Below are 17076 nucleotides of genomic sequence, written 5' to 3'. Positions count from 1 at the left end.
AAATTTAACACATAATTTGGCCGCTGTACCTGTAGCTGAGGCAGCGGGCAGAAATGTATGGGTTAGGATTTTCATACCTAGATATCAACCATTGATTTCACTAAATCTAACACAAACCCCCGTTCTCTCAGTCGAGAACAAAAATCTTTCAATTCAGATTCCCTCTTTCCCGTCTGAGCATCATTGAGGATTAAACCTCTGACCTTATAATGTGGAGGGTAAAAGAAAACAAGCTTTTGTGTGTTTGTGTGAGTCACAAGTGTCGGTTCTTCTGACCACTGTTCCCCTCTTAGGACTTGGATTCCTGAACTTTTTGGATTTCCTGTATAAAGAAGGATGAGGGATACTGTTACATGTTGTACGTTTTATTAATGGTCCAGAGTGTCTTATATATAAAAGGGTCAATGAAAAAGCTGCCAGACAACAGTATCAAAGTATTTGTTTAACAGAGTAACGATATGGTTTTACTCACGTCATTGAGGATATCCTTCAGCTCCTCGTAGGCTCTCTCTAAGTCATCATTGATGATAACAACATCAAACACTCCAGGCTCCTTACCTAGAAAAGAAAATTCAATCAGCTGCAGAGATCGTCGTCAGTCGAGCATCATGTCCAAACAGAACTGCTGAGAAACTTACTGAGCTCCATATCGATGCGTGCTGCGTCCAGACGTTTCTGTAAACTCTCCTCTGTTTCTGTCTGCCTGTCCCTCAGACGTTTTTCCTGAGAAAGACAATGAAACATGACTTTAAACTAGAGCTGCTCCATCAAGGTACAAAACAGCAGCCGTGTCTGCAGTTTTCACAAAGTTGTTTTTGTTTTTCACTTTATTAAACTGAGAAGTGAATTGAAATATAGCAATATATTAAGTAATATATTTTTATATTTAAATATATTCATTTCAAACCTTCATTTAAGCCTCAAAGTTGAAACATTTCAGAAGAACAATACTCGATGAACACGATTCCACGTTGAGGTTAAGTGTTTTGAGGTCAGCATACAATATTGCATTATGTAATACTGCATTAAGTCGAACATTTACCAGGATTTCCATGGAGGGAGGCTGGATGGAGATGTAGATGGGGTTCAGATCAGTCTCTTTAATCCGCCTAACCCCCTGGATGTCCACGTCTAAGATGCAGATTAGGTTCTGGGCCCGCACGTCTTCTATGGCAGCTTTACTAGAGAATCAATGCATTGTTACGTTCCAAAATTATATAAAACAAGAAGACCATACATCTGAACATAGACAGGTCTGACATTGTCCAACCAGGTCCTGAGTGTTTGACGCACACATACATGTAGTGACTAAGGTAAGAGGATCGCTGCATTGATCCTCGCTGCAGCGAGGGTGTGTCATCTTCAGAATAAGAGGAGGAGATTAAAGTCAAGAGGTGCTGAGCCGCAGCATTGCTCTTTTTGAGGTTACTGGGTTAAAGCTCCATCTGTGAGTGTTTCACGTATATATATCCTACTGATCCCTGTGACTAGGTCTAGGACTAGGTACTCTCTGGTAAAACAGTTTTAATTTCTATTGAGTTTAGTTTGGCCAATATCAGTGACGATTACATATACTTTAAGGGTGCACTATGTAGTTTTGGAAAAGGCATTTCAACACGGAAAGGTAATATTTACAATATTAGTAAGGTAATAATTCAAACTCAGTAATATTTATTTGATGAATATATTTACAGAACTGAATAAACAAGCTGTCCTCCGAGGAAAATAAGGTCCCTAGATCAGTGTTTGAAGCTACAGTTGCAGGGTGGCTACGTAGAAGGGTTCTGCAAATATACAGTATGAAATTGTGCTCTGTTTAGTTAGGTCATTCAGTCATAAAGATTTTCTCTTCTGATTAAAATGTATTCCCCAAAACAACATAGTGCACCTTAAATGACTTATATATTCACTCTAAAGCACTGAAACTGTACAGATGACGATCTTTTTAGCAGGTGAGCAGCTCGCTAAGGCACTGCCACTTAAATCATTAATAAATATGAATCAAACTAGGAAAAAGAGATCAAACAGTTACAAAAATAGATAAGTACTAGATGTTTTCTAAAGTTGCTCTTGATTGTCTGGTGAAAAAATATGGCGGCTTTCATGCAGAGATGCAAACACTTACCTTGTTCCGTACATGTTGCCGGAAAACTCAGCGTTTTCGATGAAGTCTCCGTTGTCAATGCCCTCCTGCATGGCCTCTCTTGTTGTGTAGTGGTAGTCTGCAAAGATAACATTTATAATGAATCTTGCTCTGAATAGAAACTTGCACAATGGAAAGAAAAGATTAAAGAAAGGACATGACAAATCAAATGAAAGAAGACACCAGTTTCATCATAGTAAACGGTGATCATCATAGTGTTCACCGGCAAAAGATAATGATAAAGATAATGCAGCCAAAAAAGTCTAAATCTTCAAGTCAGAATCACCTAGCAAATTGCATATTGGGGAGAAAAATTGGCTAATTGTTTTTAGATCTCCATTTGTTCCATCGGATTTTGTATTTATCACAAGCAAGAAACACCTTGTGTTCATTGTATTTTTCGCCAAAAGCAAACAAGTATGCAGCCATTCTCGATAAGGGAAAAGCATGCAAAGATAAGAAATCTAAAGATGCCATTAGTATGGCTGTTGCAGAGCACATTACAGGATGTTGTCCATACCAGATCCATGGTGCTACATCTTCACAACATCAAAACCTCTGGGGATCTATAACAGCAGAGTTTTAGAAACAAACACGTTACTACTTCCTACAGCACTAATGGGCACTGCCATCGGACACAATCATTAGCATGGCAACATGAAGGAGTCTGCTCAGGCTGAAATAACAACGTTGGATAGAACAGGAAGTGGCTGTGCTGTAAACAAACGAAGATAAGCCTGAAAATAAGGCAGAATTTAAACAGCAGTACATGGGACATAACCTCATTTTGGCCCAAAGTGAGAAAAATCCTCTGTTGTGTTACTCAAATGATGGAGCATATTTTAGGTGAATAAAAATCTGCTCAGTGTCCAATTTTGTCAGTACAAATAAAAACATGAAGAGTATCTGGGCCTGACTGTCTGCTATATTTTTCTGGTTTTAACATATTAAAGGGACGTGACGTTAGATGTACATCCAAAAAAAAGATGAACTTCTCTCCTGTGATGCTAATGGTTGGTTCATTAATGCCACAGTGGGAAATGGGGATGGTTTTATGTGCACATAAAACCTCACGGGACTGGAAATGGGAATCACTACCGAGGCATAACAGGGGGCTATTTTCAAAAACTTTTTACTCCAAAGTGTAGACTGTCTGATCCCGATTCCTTAGCTTTTCATTTTTTGTTTTTTAGTTCCTTTAAAAAAAATTACAGCGTGCCAGGATGATGAAAGTAACCCCCATCCCTCTGCCTTTAAAAAATACTGTGATCAGAAATCACACTGAGGTCACCTTTATCTGTGGTTTCTGATTCGTTTGGACACGAAAATGAGGTCGACATTTCTAAGTCTTCAGAGGAAAAGACGTCTGCTACGGGCAGTAAAGTAGCCCCCAGAAGCATGGGGAGCAAGTTCAGCCCTATGGAGAAAGCAAAAAAGGCACAGAGAGAGGTTTATCTCTTTTATATCAGTGGAGCTATACAGGACGGACAAAACCATTCGTGCAGTTCACTTGGGAGTAAGAAGTGTTGGTGTTCTTTTAGACTTTAGAGGCTAGGGAAGGTAAAGTACACTTTTATCACAGTTGTACAGATTCAAATCCAAGTCCAGGGCTCGTGTGTGGTGACCCAGTGTTTGTGATGGTTTGGTGCTAACAATCAACCAGCCACTTGTAACAAACTAGAGAGTGTCACCATAAAGTCTGTTTTGAGCCAGAACTACTGTACCTTTGCCATCTTCCTCTCCTGGCCGAGGGTTTCTTGTTGTGTCTGCGAAGAAAGGATGTCATCATCAAAACCCAGAAATAACGTAATGAGTCACCAGTAATGTTGCTTTTGATAGATTAAAGTAAAAAACATTAAAACCTGTTAACATTCCTGAAAATTATAAAAAAAAATACAGGTAGCTTAAAGGTTATAAGCATCAGAAGCTCTGTAAGTACTTCTGTCATTAATCTATAGGAGTTTGAACTAACTGCCCCTATTAACTGTGAAACACAACGGGTCAACATCATATCATCTTACATGGTCCAAGTACGTGGGCAAAATCTCACTATCGCTCTTTATTTCCTGATTTACACCAACTTTGTGTATATAGAATAGCCCAAAAAGAGAGCAAAACACATACAACTACATAAACTTAATTTATTTTCCAAGTTTAGGCCTTTAAAAACTGATATAAACTATATATTGCTCTTTTTGTAATCTCATTGGCCACATGACACATCAATCATCCAGAGGCTAGAGTGTTAGTGGCTCAGGAGAGAGGAGGAAGAAGAGATAGTGGGCCACTTGTCTACACGATCACTCATTTGCTGTTGTAGGCTCTAGGGAGGGCATAGGAGCTCATATCTGCTCAAATGACCAAATGACCAAATCAAATGATTTCCGGTGTGAGGGAAAATGGCATCTGCTGTGAAATGAGAGGAGTTTTGGACCAAATATTTTTTGGAGTTTGACGCGCCACTGAAACACACTTTATTGGTGAGTTGGCAAAACTCTGTACGTGGTGGTTTGTTAGCTTGTTTGTTTGTTGATTGTACCTTGCTGATGTGGTTTTATCACAAGAATCTAAGCTTTCTAGTAACACGACTATACACTTAAACTGAGGTGTTAGTCTATTTGCTCAGCTGTGTCTGTATTGTTTGGCAGGCCACGCAGCTTAGCACGTTAAAAGATTTACTGATCTACAGCACAGAATCTATTGGCCGGTCCAGAATTAGACCATCAAGCTCAGACACTGTGACTACTGTCCTACTTCCTCCTCAGACAGGATGTTTTGCAACAGAGGCCAATCACCAGCTGGCCCACAAACGTACGTGACACGCTGAATCCAAAGACGCCCTCGTGTTCCTTCATCAGCCTCTTCAGCAGAGTGCTCTTCCCTGCTCCGGAGGGGCCGCTCAGCACAACAGGCCTTGGTCCTGACATTGTTCTGAGACAGACGGACAGACAGACGGAGACCACGTATGCTTAGGTTTGTGCCAAAAGCAGATAAGAATTGGATCTTTTGTGCCAGCCAGAAACTAGAATTGGATAAGATAAAGGACATCTTGGTGTGATTTTAAACTCCTCCTCTTCTACTACTGCGACGCTGGTAAAGCTCACCAGTGATCCTATTAACTTCTATGATGTGAAGTAAGGCTAATCCTTTGATCCGAACTTCTCTTAACCACTACGCTGTCAGGAAGATACATCCCAACACGCACACAGAGGGTTAAAAGACCTTTGCTCTCATATTATTGCAGTTTTTAATCTGTTAATAATGAATTGACAGTGAGTAAAACTCTCCTTCCTACTTCCTTAATTAAAATATTTAAACACGTCCATGTCCTAATTGCTGACTCGTTAGACAGCCAGAAACCCTGAGGTTAATGTTAAGAATGCCTCTTAATGAAGTCATGGCAGGTCAGTCAGCAGGATTAATTGGATCTGTGCCAGGCGGCAAAAAGGGTCCAGGACAGGTGACCCATTTACCTGCCAAGCTAGGAGAGGATGATGTTTCAGGGACACCTGATTCAATTCGTTTAGAATCCCCATCATGATAATTACTTAATAATACAGTCCAAATACATCCAACCTCTCCCTTCAACATCTTGGTGTTCTGAATTATTCATTGACTTCACCTGCAGTTTTAGATAAAAGACATCATAAAGTCCTAAACTATCATTTTTTTGTTTCCTTTTCTTAAACTTGTGCAGCTTTTAACACTCATAAAAACAGATTACAAACTATTTGTAATCACTAAAGGAGCCACTGCTATTTTAGCCCATTAACTGTTAGCTAACAAGCAAACAAGTAGTGTACAAACATGTCAGAATTATAATGCACCTTTCCTTTAGTTTTAGTTGATGTTTGCACCTGAATTCACTTTAATCACATAAGTAATCAAATGTCTGTATATTGTTTAAGTGCTTTGTTAATACTCCAGAAGTGCACAAAGATATTTAGCATCAATGGGAAAAAAAGATCATTTTGAGTCAAAAGTTCCTCCTTACCTTCTCTCACACCGCCTGTGTCGTAGAGACGTTCAGTAGCGAATGATTCTTCAGCCAGGCTTCTTAATACCTCTGTGTACAATAAGTGTGTAGTGTGTGTGTGTGTGTGGGTGTGTGTGTCAGACTGATACACTGAATCAGCTCACTGTCAATCTGAATTACCACCACCTCCCTTCAGCTCAGTGACCAATCACATGTGTGCATGCTGGCTTGTTTTTTATCCACACTGTCCATCATACATCCAGGCAGGTCTCGGGACAGCAAGTAGGAGATTTCATTAACAAATGAACTCTTCACTGTTGACATCTTGTACAATGTACTGCAGCAGAACCTTTGTGTAAATGTATTTTTACATTTGTTTCTGTTGTGAATCCAGCCTTGTTGCTTAAGCACTTGATTTTGGCTTTGAAAGGAACACACAGGGTAAAGTTCAGGTGGTAAATATACTGTAATTATTACTAGGTTTTCCTTGTAAGATTGTAAAACTCAAAACAAAACTTGTTTGTACAAAATGTTGGTCTGGAAGAAGCATTTTTGACCTTTATTTATCCAGGACAGTTTGACCGAAAGCATCTGTCTTTACCAGATAGTTGCTCAAGGGGCCGTGTCAATATCAGATTTTCACGATAACGATATTATCACGATATGTAAAGAAATTTGAAAATCTTCTGCTTTGTTAACTGTGTGTTTCAAATAAATTACCCTTGAAATGTGAGTGTAGGGAAGTGGAGAAAGAGTTTGTCAGAAAGAACAGTTACTATCGATTACTAGTGAAAAGACAACCTGATGAACTCATAAACAAAACATGCACATGGCCGAACGTCTTTGCTGGATTAATCACATGATATTATCATATGTGTATTATTAACACAATATAATTATTTTAATATCACAGTTATTGAGAATATCACGGATATGTGACACTGCTAGTTGCACATATTCACAGCTGGAAGCTGCCCACTACAACCAGAGTCTGTGAAGCAGCTCTACTGGTTGAAGTTGGAGGTAAAAGTGGAGAGAATGAGGGAAACATTTGCTCTGCTCTTTCACTTTTCCCTCTATCACGTAGTTACTAAAACCGGAAGAAATTCTGACTGCTGTTGAACTCTCAACTATTAATTATCCTGTTGTTGACTACAATAAAATTGTGATTTTTGTGTTTTTTTTCTGCGTGATTGAACCTTGTAAGGGGTCTTCTGTCCCCCCACATGGTAAAAGCTCAGAATAGCAGGGTTTAGTGTCCCTCGACTTCGGCTGAGCTGGGATGGGCTCTGACCGGCTAATCCTGCAGCGACCCACTTCTCGAAGGGCGAACACGCCACACAGAGTCCTCATAACAAGGCGGTCAACACAAGATGCTTGCCGTCCATTCAGATTCAACAGGTGAGTATTCATGTAATATATGCAGCCACTTTTTAGACACACGTTTTATTGTAGTAACATTGATAAAATTAGATTTTAATGATGCTATACAAAGAAACACGTCAGTGACAAAGACAAAAATGAGATTACTGTGAATGTTTCCAACCTACAGGAGCTACACAAATAATAAATGATCCAAGCAAAGACAAACTCTGTACAGTAAATACAGTCGGGTTGTTCTGCTACACATCAATCCAAACATACACAAAACTATGTACATGTGCTTCGCATGTGATTCATTTTTTTCCCTCATAAAACACAAAAAAAGGATTACAAAATCGATAAATATTGTCCCAAAGCTATTTTTTTTTTCTATTTGTTTTTCAGTGCCTGAGCTGTCAGTTGGTTTTTAGATGTTTCTTGTTGATCTGGTCGGTGTTGCAGCAGGAAGGTGGATATCGTACAGGGCTGTGGAGGAAGGTCAAAGGTCACACTTGCTGTTCTTCAGGGGTTAGTGGATGTTAGGAGTACGAACAGGTAGGACCAGGAAGGTGTGAGGAGGAGGAGGAGGGTGGGAGTCTATGACAGGCCAGCTGCCCACAAGTCCACCCCTGATTGGTTTAAACAAAGGAAGCCCCTCCTCCTTGGTTTTGAGAGTGGCTGCATCACAGGAAGACCCGCCTCAGGTCTCCAGGTGAGGTGATGGTGTTACACTGTGGACACAACTTCTTTGCTCCCTAAAAAGAAAAAAATGAGCCTTTTATCAAACATGCTCTGGTTATTTTACTTTATATTCATGTTTATATGACATACATGTAAACAAAAAAATAAAAATAAGATTTATATAAATTAATAAACATAAATGTGATGTTTTACCAGCGTTCGAAGCCAACACTCCTCACAGTGAACATGCCAGCACTGGATGGAGGTGAGAGGGGTTGTGTACGTGTCCTGCAGAGAGAAAAGACATACAGGTGATGAGGAATCTTTACCTGCAGTACCAAAAGCTGCCAGTAGATGTCCATATGAAACTACAAGAAGAGCATTAGAAGAGGCTCCCTGTTCAATCAACTTTCATTGAAGACACATCAACATTAGGAAACGTCCAGCTGGTGTGTTTATTGATTTATTACACTGTACTGTTTTAGGTGGAATAGATAATATATTACACATCAGAATGTAAGTATTCTCCAGAAATGAGCAAGGTAACTTCATCACTTTCAAACCACGCTGACTTTCCTCCTTCACCACAAAAGTATAGATGTTCATGTGAACAAGAATCCGACCAAAGGTCGACTGAGACAGAAGTTTTTGCTGTTATAAAGTTTAGTTAAAGCTGATGGGCTTGAAGTAACTTTATTGTTTGTTGAAAATTTTGTTGTACAACATTAACTAATCATTAACCATTTGCTTTTTAAAATATAAATAAAGGAAATACATATTCATCACAAGAGGCTGAAGAGCCATCTTTAAATATCTTAATAAGATTTAAGATGTTTATTGTTACTCCGGTTGTACAAGTACACTGCAGGCTCCACTACAGAAAATAATAAAAGAGTGTATGTAACGTATGAAGATATGAAAATAGAATGTAATAGCAGTAGAAGGTTAAAAGCAATAAAAGGGAATAGATAAAAAGACAATTTAACTTTTTGATTAACTGACTAATTGTTGCAGCACTACAGCAAAAACATCAATGTCAGAGCTTTGTTTGAAGATCAAGATTTGTTAGTGCCAATTTTTTGATGTTTGTTGATTGGAAATTACATTCTCACAATTCACTAATTTATTGAAGTGAGGTAAATCTTTTCTTTTGTCTGATGAATTGATGTAAAATTAATATTCTGAGCAATTATTTTGGATTTATTGTGATCAATCAGATGATGATGAGCTCGGGCAGAAGGAAGGGGCGGGACTGAGTCTCGGTTTCTACAGCAAATATATAGGAAATTTGTGTAGAACGAGGCGTCAAGTAAAGTCTTTGACTTTTCTTATTTTTGTTTCAAGTGAGAATAAATCCACAAAATGAAGGCAACAGAATCACAACTGCAGTGTTGTGATTTGTACTGTTTAAGGGATTAGTCAAGAAGTGGAATCCTGTTAAGAAGACACAATTTAAAAGAAGAACTGCAACTAATGATTATTTTCATGTTGGATTGATTAATTGTTTTGTCTAAAAAAAAAAAAACAATGCTCATCACAATTTCCCAAAGTGCCAAAAGTGACATCTTCCAACTGCTCCTTTTGTCCAACCAATAGTCCAAAATCCACAGACTCTTCATTTACTGTCATAAATGACAAAGAAAGCCGCAAATCTTTGCATTTAAGAAGCTGGAACCAGCAAATATTTGACATTTTTGTTTTTTAAAAAGACTGAAATGATTAATCGATTATCAGAATACCTGGCAACTAATTTTCTTTCGACTCAACTAATTGTTGCAGCTCTATTTAAAAGAATACAGAACTGACAATATAACATACATCACAGTTTCATGTCAACTGATCACACTGAGGTGGTGGTGAGTCTGCATGGTAGTTTAAATGTGACATAAAACAAATTAACCGAAGATTTTCAAACAGTATTACTTAAAGTCATATAAAAACAAATCAATATATCGCCATATTTATATTCAACTGAAAGAGCATGAACAATAGTGTTGACATGTTAACTCCTGTCACTACAGGAATGTTACTGAACTGTTATCTCTCTCTCTCTCTCTGTCTGTCTGTGTGTGTGTGTGTGCATGCGCTCTGTCAATTTGCCTCCGTACTCACCATGCAGATGAGGCATTTAAATCTGTCTCCTTTAGACAACTGTTTCTCCAAATCCCGTATCCGAGCTTTAAGTGCATCCAGAGTTGTCAGCGTGGAGTCCTCTGAGAGACTGCACACACACACGCACACAGATGGACGGTAACAGGAGGGGAGATGTGAGAGTTAGGCAGACACTGGAGAGTCATTTATAAATCGAAGACAGATTAAATTATTCGCTGGCCAACATGGACACTGAGCATGAAATTTATCAGCAATCACATTGCCTGCATTCGCTGTCTCATTTATCATAGGCAGAGGGGTGGAGGACGGGGTGCAGGGTGGAGGGTGGAGGTGAGGCGTCAGGGTCCTCACAGAGATACAGACACACACAATTACAGGATCGACTATATGTGCAAACATACTGTACAGAGAGGCAGACAGACTGCAACACATTAAGTGTGATGAAATGTGTGTACACGCGTGTGTTTCGCCTGCTGTGACCTTGATTGATGATATCATCATATTGATACAGTATTGTGTATCACGCTAAGGGAAGCAGGGGCAGGTATTTATACAACACAGAGAGCCGAGCAGCCATAATACGTTTTACAGTACGGGATGGTCTGCTCTGATTGGCTGATTCACACCTGAGATTCTAACTGTGTAAAAACTTCAATGTTTAACTTTTTGCACAAAACAAAACCCCCCGATCTTGAACAGTATATGATGACATCCAAGCTGAATAACTAAGAGGACAGTTTCACTCAGACAAAGGACTCAAATTGGATGAAGAAAATTGATTTTTATTATTATTTTACCAATTTTTTAAAAAATGTCTCTGTTGTTTCTCTAAACCTTAGGTGTCAACACTACAAGTCACTAAACGTCTTTAACGGTTGGAAAACTTCAAATAAAAACATTTTAATCACGATTTGAAATGTGTCATATCACTTATATTGAAAGCTTTTGCGATAACTGGCAGTGAAGATTTCTGACTCTGAGAAACATGACTCAAACATGTATCGGAAGCTCTGAGCAGGGCTGCACAAGTAATTGAAATATTATCAAAACTGCAATGTGGGCAAGTCCAAAATCCAGAAGCTACAATGGTAAAATGAGTGACAAAACAGCTGCAGTGCTGCAGAGATGTCCTTGTCCACAAATGTTGGTCTCTACATGGAAGAAAACAGCTTCTTGTACAAACTTACGTCTCTATCTCAGTGTTTTTGCAGGTTTTGGGGAGACCTGCTATGCTGTTGTCCATTTTCTCTCCACTGCTGGTAGATGGACTCCCTGAGTCAATGAACAAGCACATAAAACAGATAAATGATGGAATAAATATCCTGATCTCACACACTTCTATCTTTTTTTTCTTCGCTGAACTCACCATCGTTTGACCATTTGGAAAACTCTAGATTCACTCTGGAGTCAGGCAACATGCTGCTGCTGCTGCTGCTGCTGCTGGAAAGGACGACAAAACAGACATTTAAAAGACAACATAAAGGATCACCCATGACTGTATGATCATTTAAATGTCTTGGTGGGACACATACTTCACTGTTGTCTCCTTGGAGCTTTCTCCAGAACAGGGGATAACATCTGTCTCTGTGTATCTGAGGGCAAAGGTCAGGGAACATAATACAATACAAGGCTGATGACACATAGAAACTGTGAGTGTTTGTATAAAAGTAACGGATCGAGTACGAAAACTGAAAAATGTCTTCATCCTGAACTCCATCAATTAGTCACATTTTCTCCAAGTAAAGGTCTGATCTTTCTTTTCTATTACTGTTCACTCACTTAGTAAACTTAAATATGACTTTACTGCTACTTTAAAAAAAAAAATTGCTTTGCATGCTATTAATTACTTAATGTTTTGCTCACATCCGACTCAGCACCTGCCCTTTTTGGCTCTGATGTGCAAATTCTCCTATTATTGAACTGCCCAGTTGTTCACTAGTCAAAAAAAATGCCCCACTATTCACGGGAAAGTACAAGCAATGTTTCAGTTGTTGACTACACAAAAATGGCAAAAAAGTCATTTAACTACTTATGCAGGTATAAATGTAGCTAAACTACCAGTTTTAAAAACATGTAGCTCACTTCTCCCCAACACAGTAGTCAGTAAAATTCATTGTCGCTGCTGCGTTCATCGCAAAGGATACTGTGCTCGTCCGTACTCCAGAGTATCATCTCCATCCACGTCCAGGTCTGCATCGCTGTCTCGACACTCCTTAGAGGTCGTGCTCACCAGGACTGCACCTGAGGAGACATCAGAACACATGTTGATGGTGTTCTTGTGGGATATAAGGTTGCTTATAAAAGGACAAATTGAAGATGTTCTGTTCTTTTTCTAAGGTCACAGTGAGGTGGATTTTTGAATCTTTCTGCTTGTTTCTGTCAGTCAGTGTGTAAGAAGTTTGCAGGTCACAGCTTCCTTCTCGGGTAAAGGAAACCGTTACTTTTAAGCGAACCTTCGAGGCATCCTGCTCTGCTGTAATGTGGACTGAAAAGTTCAGTGGTTTTCCGGCTGTCACTCACTCACATTATTCATCCTCCACTGAGCGAGCTCACACATGACGGGTACTTCGATTGCACGCACACACAGATCCGTGCTTACCTTTAAACCCTCCGACTAAAGACGTCATCTGTATCCTTCTCCTCTCGTTCCACTCGTCCTCCAACGGCACCAGGTCCGATGAACCCTCCTACAACACACATACAATGTCACTGTCTCTGGTGATATGTCCATATGCCTCCTACAGCCTCCGGCTACATATCTGCTTCTCTCTTTTCATAGCTGTGAACCAACGCCGGCAGCGTTTTCACATGGATACACAACAAGCTGACAGTGATCCTGATGCTACGTGAACAAAAGCAGTCAACAGTGTCAGGAGGGTTCAGACCAGCGACATTCTCTCAACCTGAGGTCTGTCCGCCTTACATTAATCTCTGATTACAATAAAAAATGTCAAGGAATCAAGCATTTTAATCAAACATACCTGTCCGTCTTCTGGTTTCCTCCTCTTCAGCTTCCCGATCCTGACTGGAAACAGACAGAAACAGACAGATGAGATGCTGATACAGATACAGATACTTTAAAATCAGGACAGTCACTTTAGTTTGTCCCTTTATGGCTGTTTATTTTAATCAGGTTGTGATGTCTTGTTCTTGCTCAACCTTCATACGAACTTCCCTTCTTATGACTGCAGATATGAATGAATAAAGATGAATAACAAGCCAGTTCTCATGACATTGTTTAAAAATCCAAATATTTTCCATGTGATAGAAATGTGTATTCCTCCCACAAAAAGAAAACATGAGGAGGTTAGAAATGAGAGTTATTAAGGGGGAGAGGGTGTCAGAAAAAGGGATGAGTATTTATTTATTGTGTTTTCCTTTATTTAGTATGAGTATTTTCTTTTGGCTGAAGGTAACGTTGGAGTGTCTTTTTTTCCTCATCCTAAACTTAGATTTTATTTCAGTTTTCCTCTGCAGCATTCAGTAGCTGATTACATTTAGTTACATTTTTACATCAAAAAGACAACATTCACGTGTGCTATAAATGTACTGTCTCTGTTTCAGGGTTTTATTAATGTGTACATTAGTTGTGAAAATCAAGTTCAAGTTCCAAAAAGATATCAGGGTTTAAATTGAGGTACCCTATAAAACAAGTTAAAACATGAACTGTTTAATGTTTTTGCAATGCATTTTTGACATGTTGCAGAAACGGTGTTTTATGTTTTATATTGTAAAACCTCAGGACGGTGGAGTAAAACATAAAGTTCAGGCGCCCTCACCACCCCAAGACTTGTTGTACAGCCACATCGAGACAGAGTGCTCAAATCATGCAAAGAATTATTTCCCTTTTTTTGTAAAAATTGCAACAAACCGTTTCTTTTTCTTCCCAAAATGTAACTTTTTACATGACAAACAAGGAAATGATGACATTATCCTAACCTCTTTTCACTGTGTATTCCTATTCAGAGTTTTAGCTCACTTTTTGATTTTCGGCATTTAAGTTTTTACTATTTTTCACATTTTGATAATGTGCGACAGTGATTCCCAACCAAGGCTACTTCTGCAAAAAAGTACCCAAAAGTCATACTTAGAAAAGATATTGTGTTAAAGTATTACTTTGCTAAAAGTTAAAGTCATCCATATGAATACTTGAATAAAAGTATTAAAGTATCTGATATTAAATGTACTTAAGTATAACAAGTAAAAGTTTATTTACAGGTTTCTATATACTAAATACTACAGGTCGACTTATTATCAGATCTGATATTGAGCATTTATTCTTTTCTTTTTTTTAAAATCTGTGTGCGGATCAAATGAATGCATACATTAAATACATACATTACTATTTTGGGTCTGTAACTAGTACCTAAAGTTATCAAATAAATGTAGTGAAGTAAAACAACAATATTTGCCTCAAACATTTAGTGAGGTGGAGGGACAGAGTAGCAGAACATGTAAATATTCAAGTAAAGTAAATACACATTTTAATTTAGACTCACATTGAACAAAAAGTACTTCAGAACTAAAACTGATGTATAACTGGCTGTAAGTGTTAAACGCATAAGTGCAAACCTGATCAACCGAACCTCATTAAAATAAGAAAATAAGAGACCGCTCTTAAACATTCACAGTTTTATGATTAGTATTTGACTTTTATGGAAAATATATTGCACCACATTTATATAACTAGTAGTGTTAAATAACATCCAGTTTAAGTGAACATAGAAACATGTTGATGAAGGGACACAAAATAACAACTTCTTTTGTTGTTTGAGCTCCTTTCAGAAAATGAATGTGCATCAACACAATCACACAAGTTCACCACATTTACACACACTGCCTGCAGAAAATCAAAGAGCCAGGACACTCAGATCTGGACTCTTTATGTAGAATAACTGCAGGTTTTTTTCATCAGCTGTGGATGCAAAACGTTCCTCCCATCTCCACCCTGTCATCCCCGCCCACCTCCTCCCCCCCCGCGCTGATATAAAAGTTAACATGGCAGAACACCAACTGCACTGTGACCTGACTGACTGCAGATTGCATAAGGGGACATTAAGTTTTAGGGCCCTCTAATTCCCGCTGGATGACAGTGGCCCCTTGGGGGAGGGGAGTAGGTGGACACTCAGAGATCTGGTGGCTGTGACCCGATCGCCGCCATGGCAGCAAACATAATGAGGGTTAAAGAGACGGTCATAGATGAGGAAGAGCTCATCAAACAGAGAGAGGACAGAGAGAGAGAGGGGTTGATTAATCAACAGAGGAGCCTCCTCCTCCTCCTCCTCCTCTTCTTCCTCCCTGACATGTATTTAGAAGCTCATTATGCTGTCCTGTTATAAGGCCCAATAAAGGCTAACAGACCTCGACAGCACTGGCAGTTTGAAGAGTCAGCTAAGAGCCGGAGAATCTCAGCGGTAATAATAACAGTAGTGAGATGTCAGCAGCAGCTTTAAGGTCTACATGACTGTATCGGTGCAGAGACACTATTACTGTATATCACTTTTAAAATGGATGGAGACATGTTGAGATGGTTATTTTTATCTTTTCTTTTGTATTATTTGGCACCACTTTCTACTAATGCACCCTTTATAAAGGGTTTATGAGTTGTAAGTAATGACTTTATTAATGGTTTATCAATAATTTATTTTGCCTCATCAGATTAGTTTTAAGCCATTCATTAAAACCTTATTGCCTGGTGTTTGTCCTACTTAAACATACTACAAGGAATGTTTAACTGATTATGAAACGGTCTCAATCTAATACTGATCCCTCGATTTATTGGTTCTCAATCTGGGTGTCGGAACAAGTGCTATTTTTCACAGGTTGCCAGATGGTTGTGGAGAAAAAAACATAAAATACCAGTGATAGAATTTGGCTTAAAATGGATTTTATCGAGTGTGTTTGTAAGAGTCAAGTGAGCATGAGCATGAGATCTGATCGGACACACAAACACACAAACACAAAATCTGTCTTTTTTAATTGTGGAGCTTTCAGGGTGTTGTGTGTTAAACGTCGCAGTGTTGGAGGGTGTTGTGAATTAATTATAGTTACTCTTTATGCCTGTCACTGAGTCGGATTCCAACTTATCCAGGTTGGATAAGTAAAAAAACAAAACAAAAAAACAACAACTATTTTTTCTAGTTCACCTTTTGGCTGCCAGAAGGAACAAAAGACATTCCTCGTAGCAGCTTTACCTGGTTCTTTAGATCAATACAAAAACATAAATAACACTTAATCATATACTGCAAATTATTTATTGTTATTTGTACTCTGGTTGTTAGTCTGAGTGCGGTTATATTCTTATATTGTTCTTATTTTATATAATTTTATTTTGTTATTTTTAATATAAGGGAGTGCCATCATAATTTCATTGCGCTGATGTTTGCACAGTAGTACAATGACGATAAAGTTTCTTAAATCTTGAATCTACAGTAACAACCCTTCATTAATGACTAACTAACTCTTTTTCACTGTACGCTTGTGTCATGCAAGGGAAGGATGAACACCTGCAAACAGGCATGATGCTTAAAACATTTCCCTATTTCATGAAAAGCATAAAACCATTAGTTCTAACTTATAAGTCCTTTATTAGAAAGTCATAACTTTTTTTTTTAAATGAAGCAAAACTCAAAAGCTGGTTAATGTGGTTCAATCTGATGATGAAGAAAGTGTTCCTCGGTGAGTCTTACCAGCTTGTGTGCAGTCTAGGTGGGCTCCTGCGCTGTGGGGGCGTAATGGGGCAGATTTGACGTAGCACCTGCACCAGCAGAGGTCATCGACTGTTAACATATCAAGAGGTCAA

The 17076-nt window shown here is 38.7% G+C and overlaps 2 protein-coding genes across 2 annotated transcripts in view; both read right to left on the bottom strand.

Moving 5' to 3' along the window:
- Positions 1 to 289: 289 nt before the first annotated feature.
- On the bottom strand, positions 290 to 5070 carry guk1b (guanylate kinase 1b). Its single transcript, XM_073477172.1, has 7 exons — positions 4959 to 5070; positions 3868 to 3909; positions 2126 to 2222; positions 1043 to 1181; positions 639 to 723; positions 473 to 558; positions 290 to 322 (listed from the first exon to the last, which is right to left on the bottom strand). The coding sequence occupies exons 1-7, from the start codon at positions 5068 to 5070 to the stop codon at positions 290 to 292; spliced, it is 594 nt and encodes a 197-aa protein (XP_073333273.1).
- Positions 5071 to 8164: 3094 nt separating this feature from the next.
- rnf220b (ring finger protein 220b) overlaps positions 8165 to 17076 on the bottom strand; it is a 31950-nt gene continuing 23038 nt past the window's right edge. Inside the window, exons 6-15 of the mRNA XM_073477191.1 lie at positions 16964 to 17053; positions 13256 to 13299; positions 12874 to 12961; positions 12419 to 12515; positions 11807 to 11866; positions 11641 to 11699; positions 11462 to 11546; positions 10275 to 10383; positions 8376 to 8450; positions 8165 to 8236 (exon numbers count right to left, since the gene is read on the bottom strand). Of these exons, the coding sequence (XP_073333292.1) occupies positions 8165 to 8236; positions 8376 to 8450; positions 10275 to 10383; positions 11462 to 11546; positions 11641 to 11699; positions 11807 to 11866; positions 12419 to 12515; positions 12874 to 12961; positions 13256 to 13299; positions 16964 to 17053 (779 nt within the window). The remainder of the gene's footprint in view (positions 8237 to 8375; positions 8451 to 10274; positions 10384 to 11461; positions 11547 to 11640; positions 11700 to 11806; positions 11867 to 12418; positions 12516 to 12873; positions 12962 to 13255; positions 13300 to 16963; positions 17054 to 17076) is intronic.

This window comes from Pagrus major, chromosome 11 (assembly GCF_040436345.1).
Source record: "Pagrus major chromosome 11, Pma_NU_1.0".
In the NCBI taxonomy this organism is placed as follows: Eukaryota; Metazoa; Chordata; class Actinopteri; order Spariformes; family Sparidae; genus Pagrus; species Pagrus major.
The sequence above is the reverse complement of the archived record's forward strand: the minus strand, read 5'-3'. Positions and strand labels throughout refer to the sequence as shown.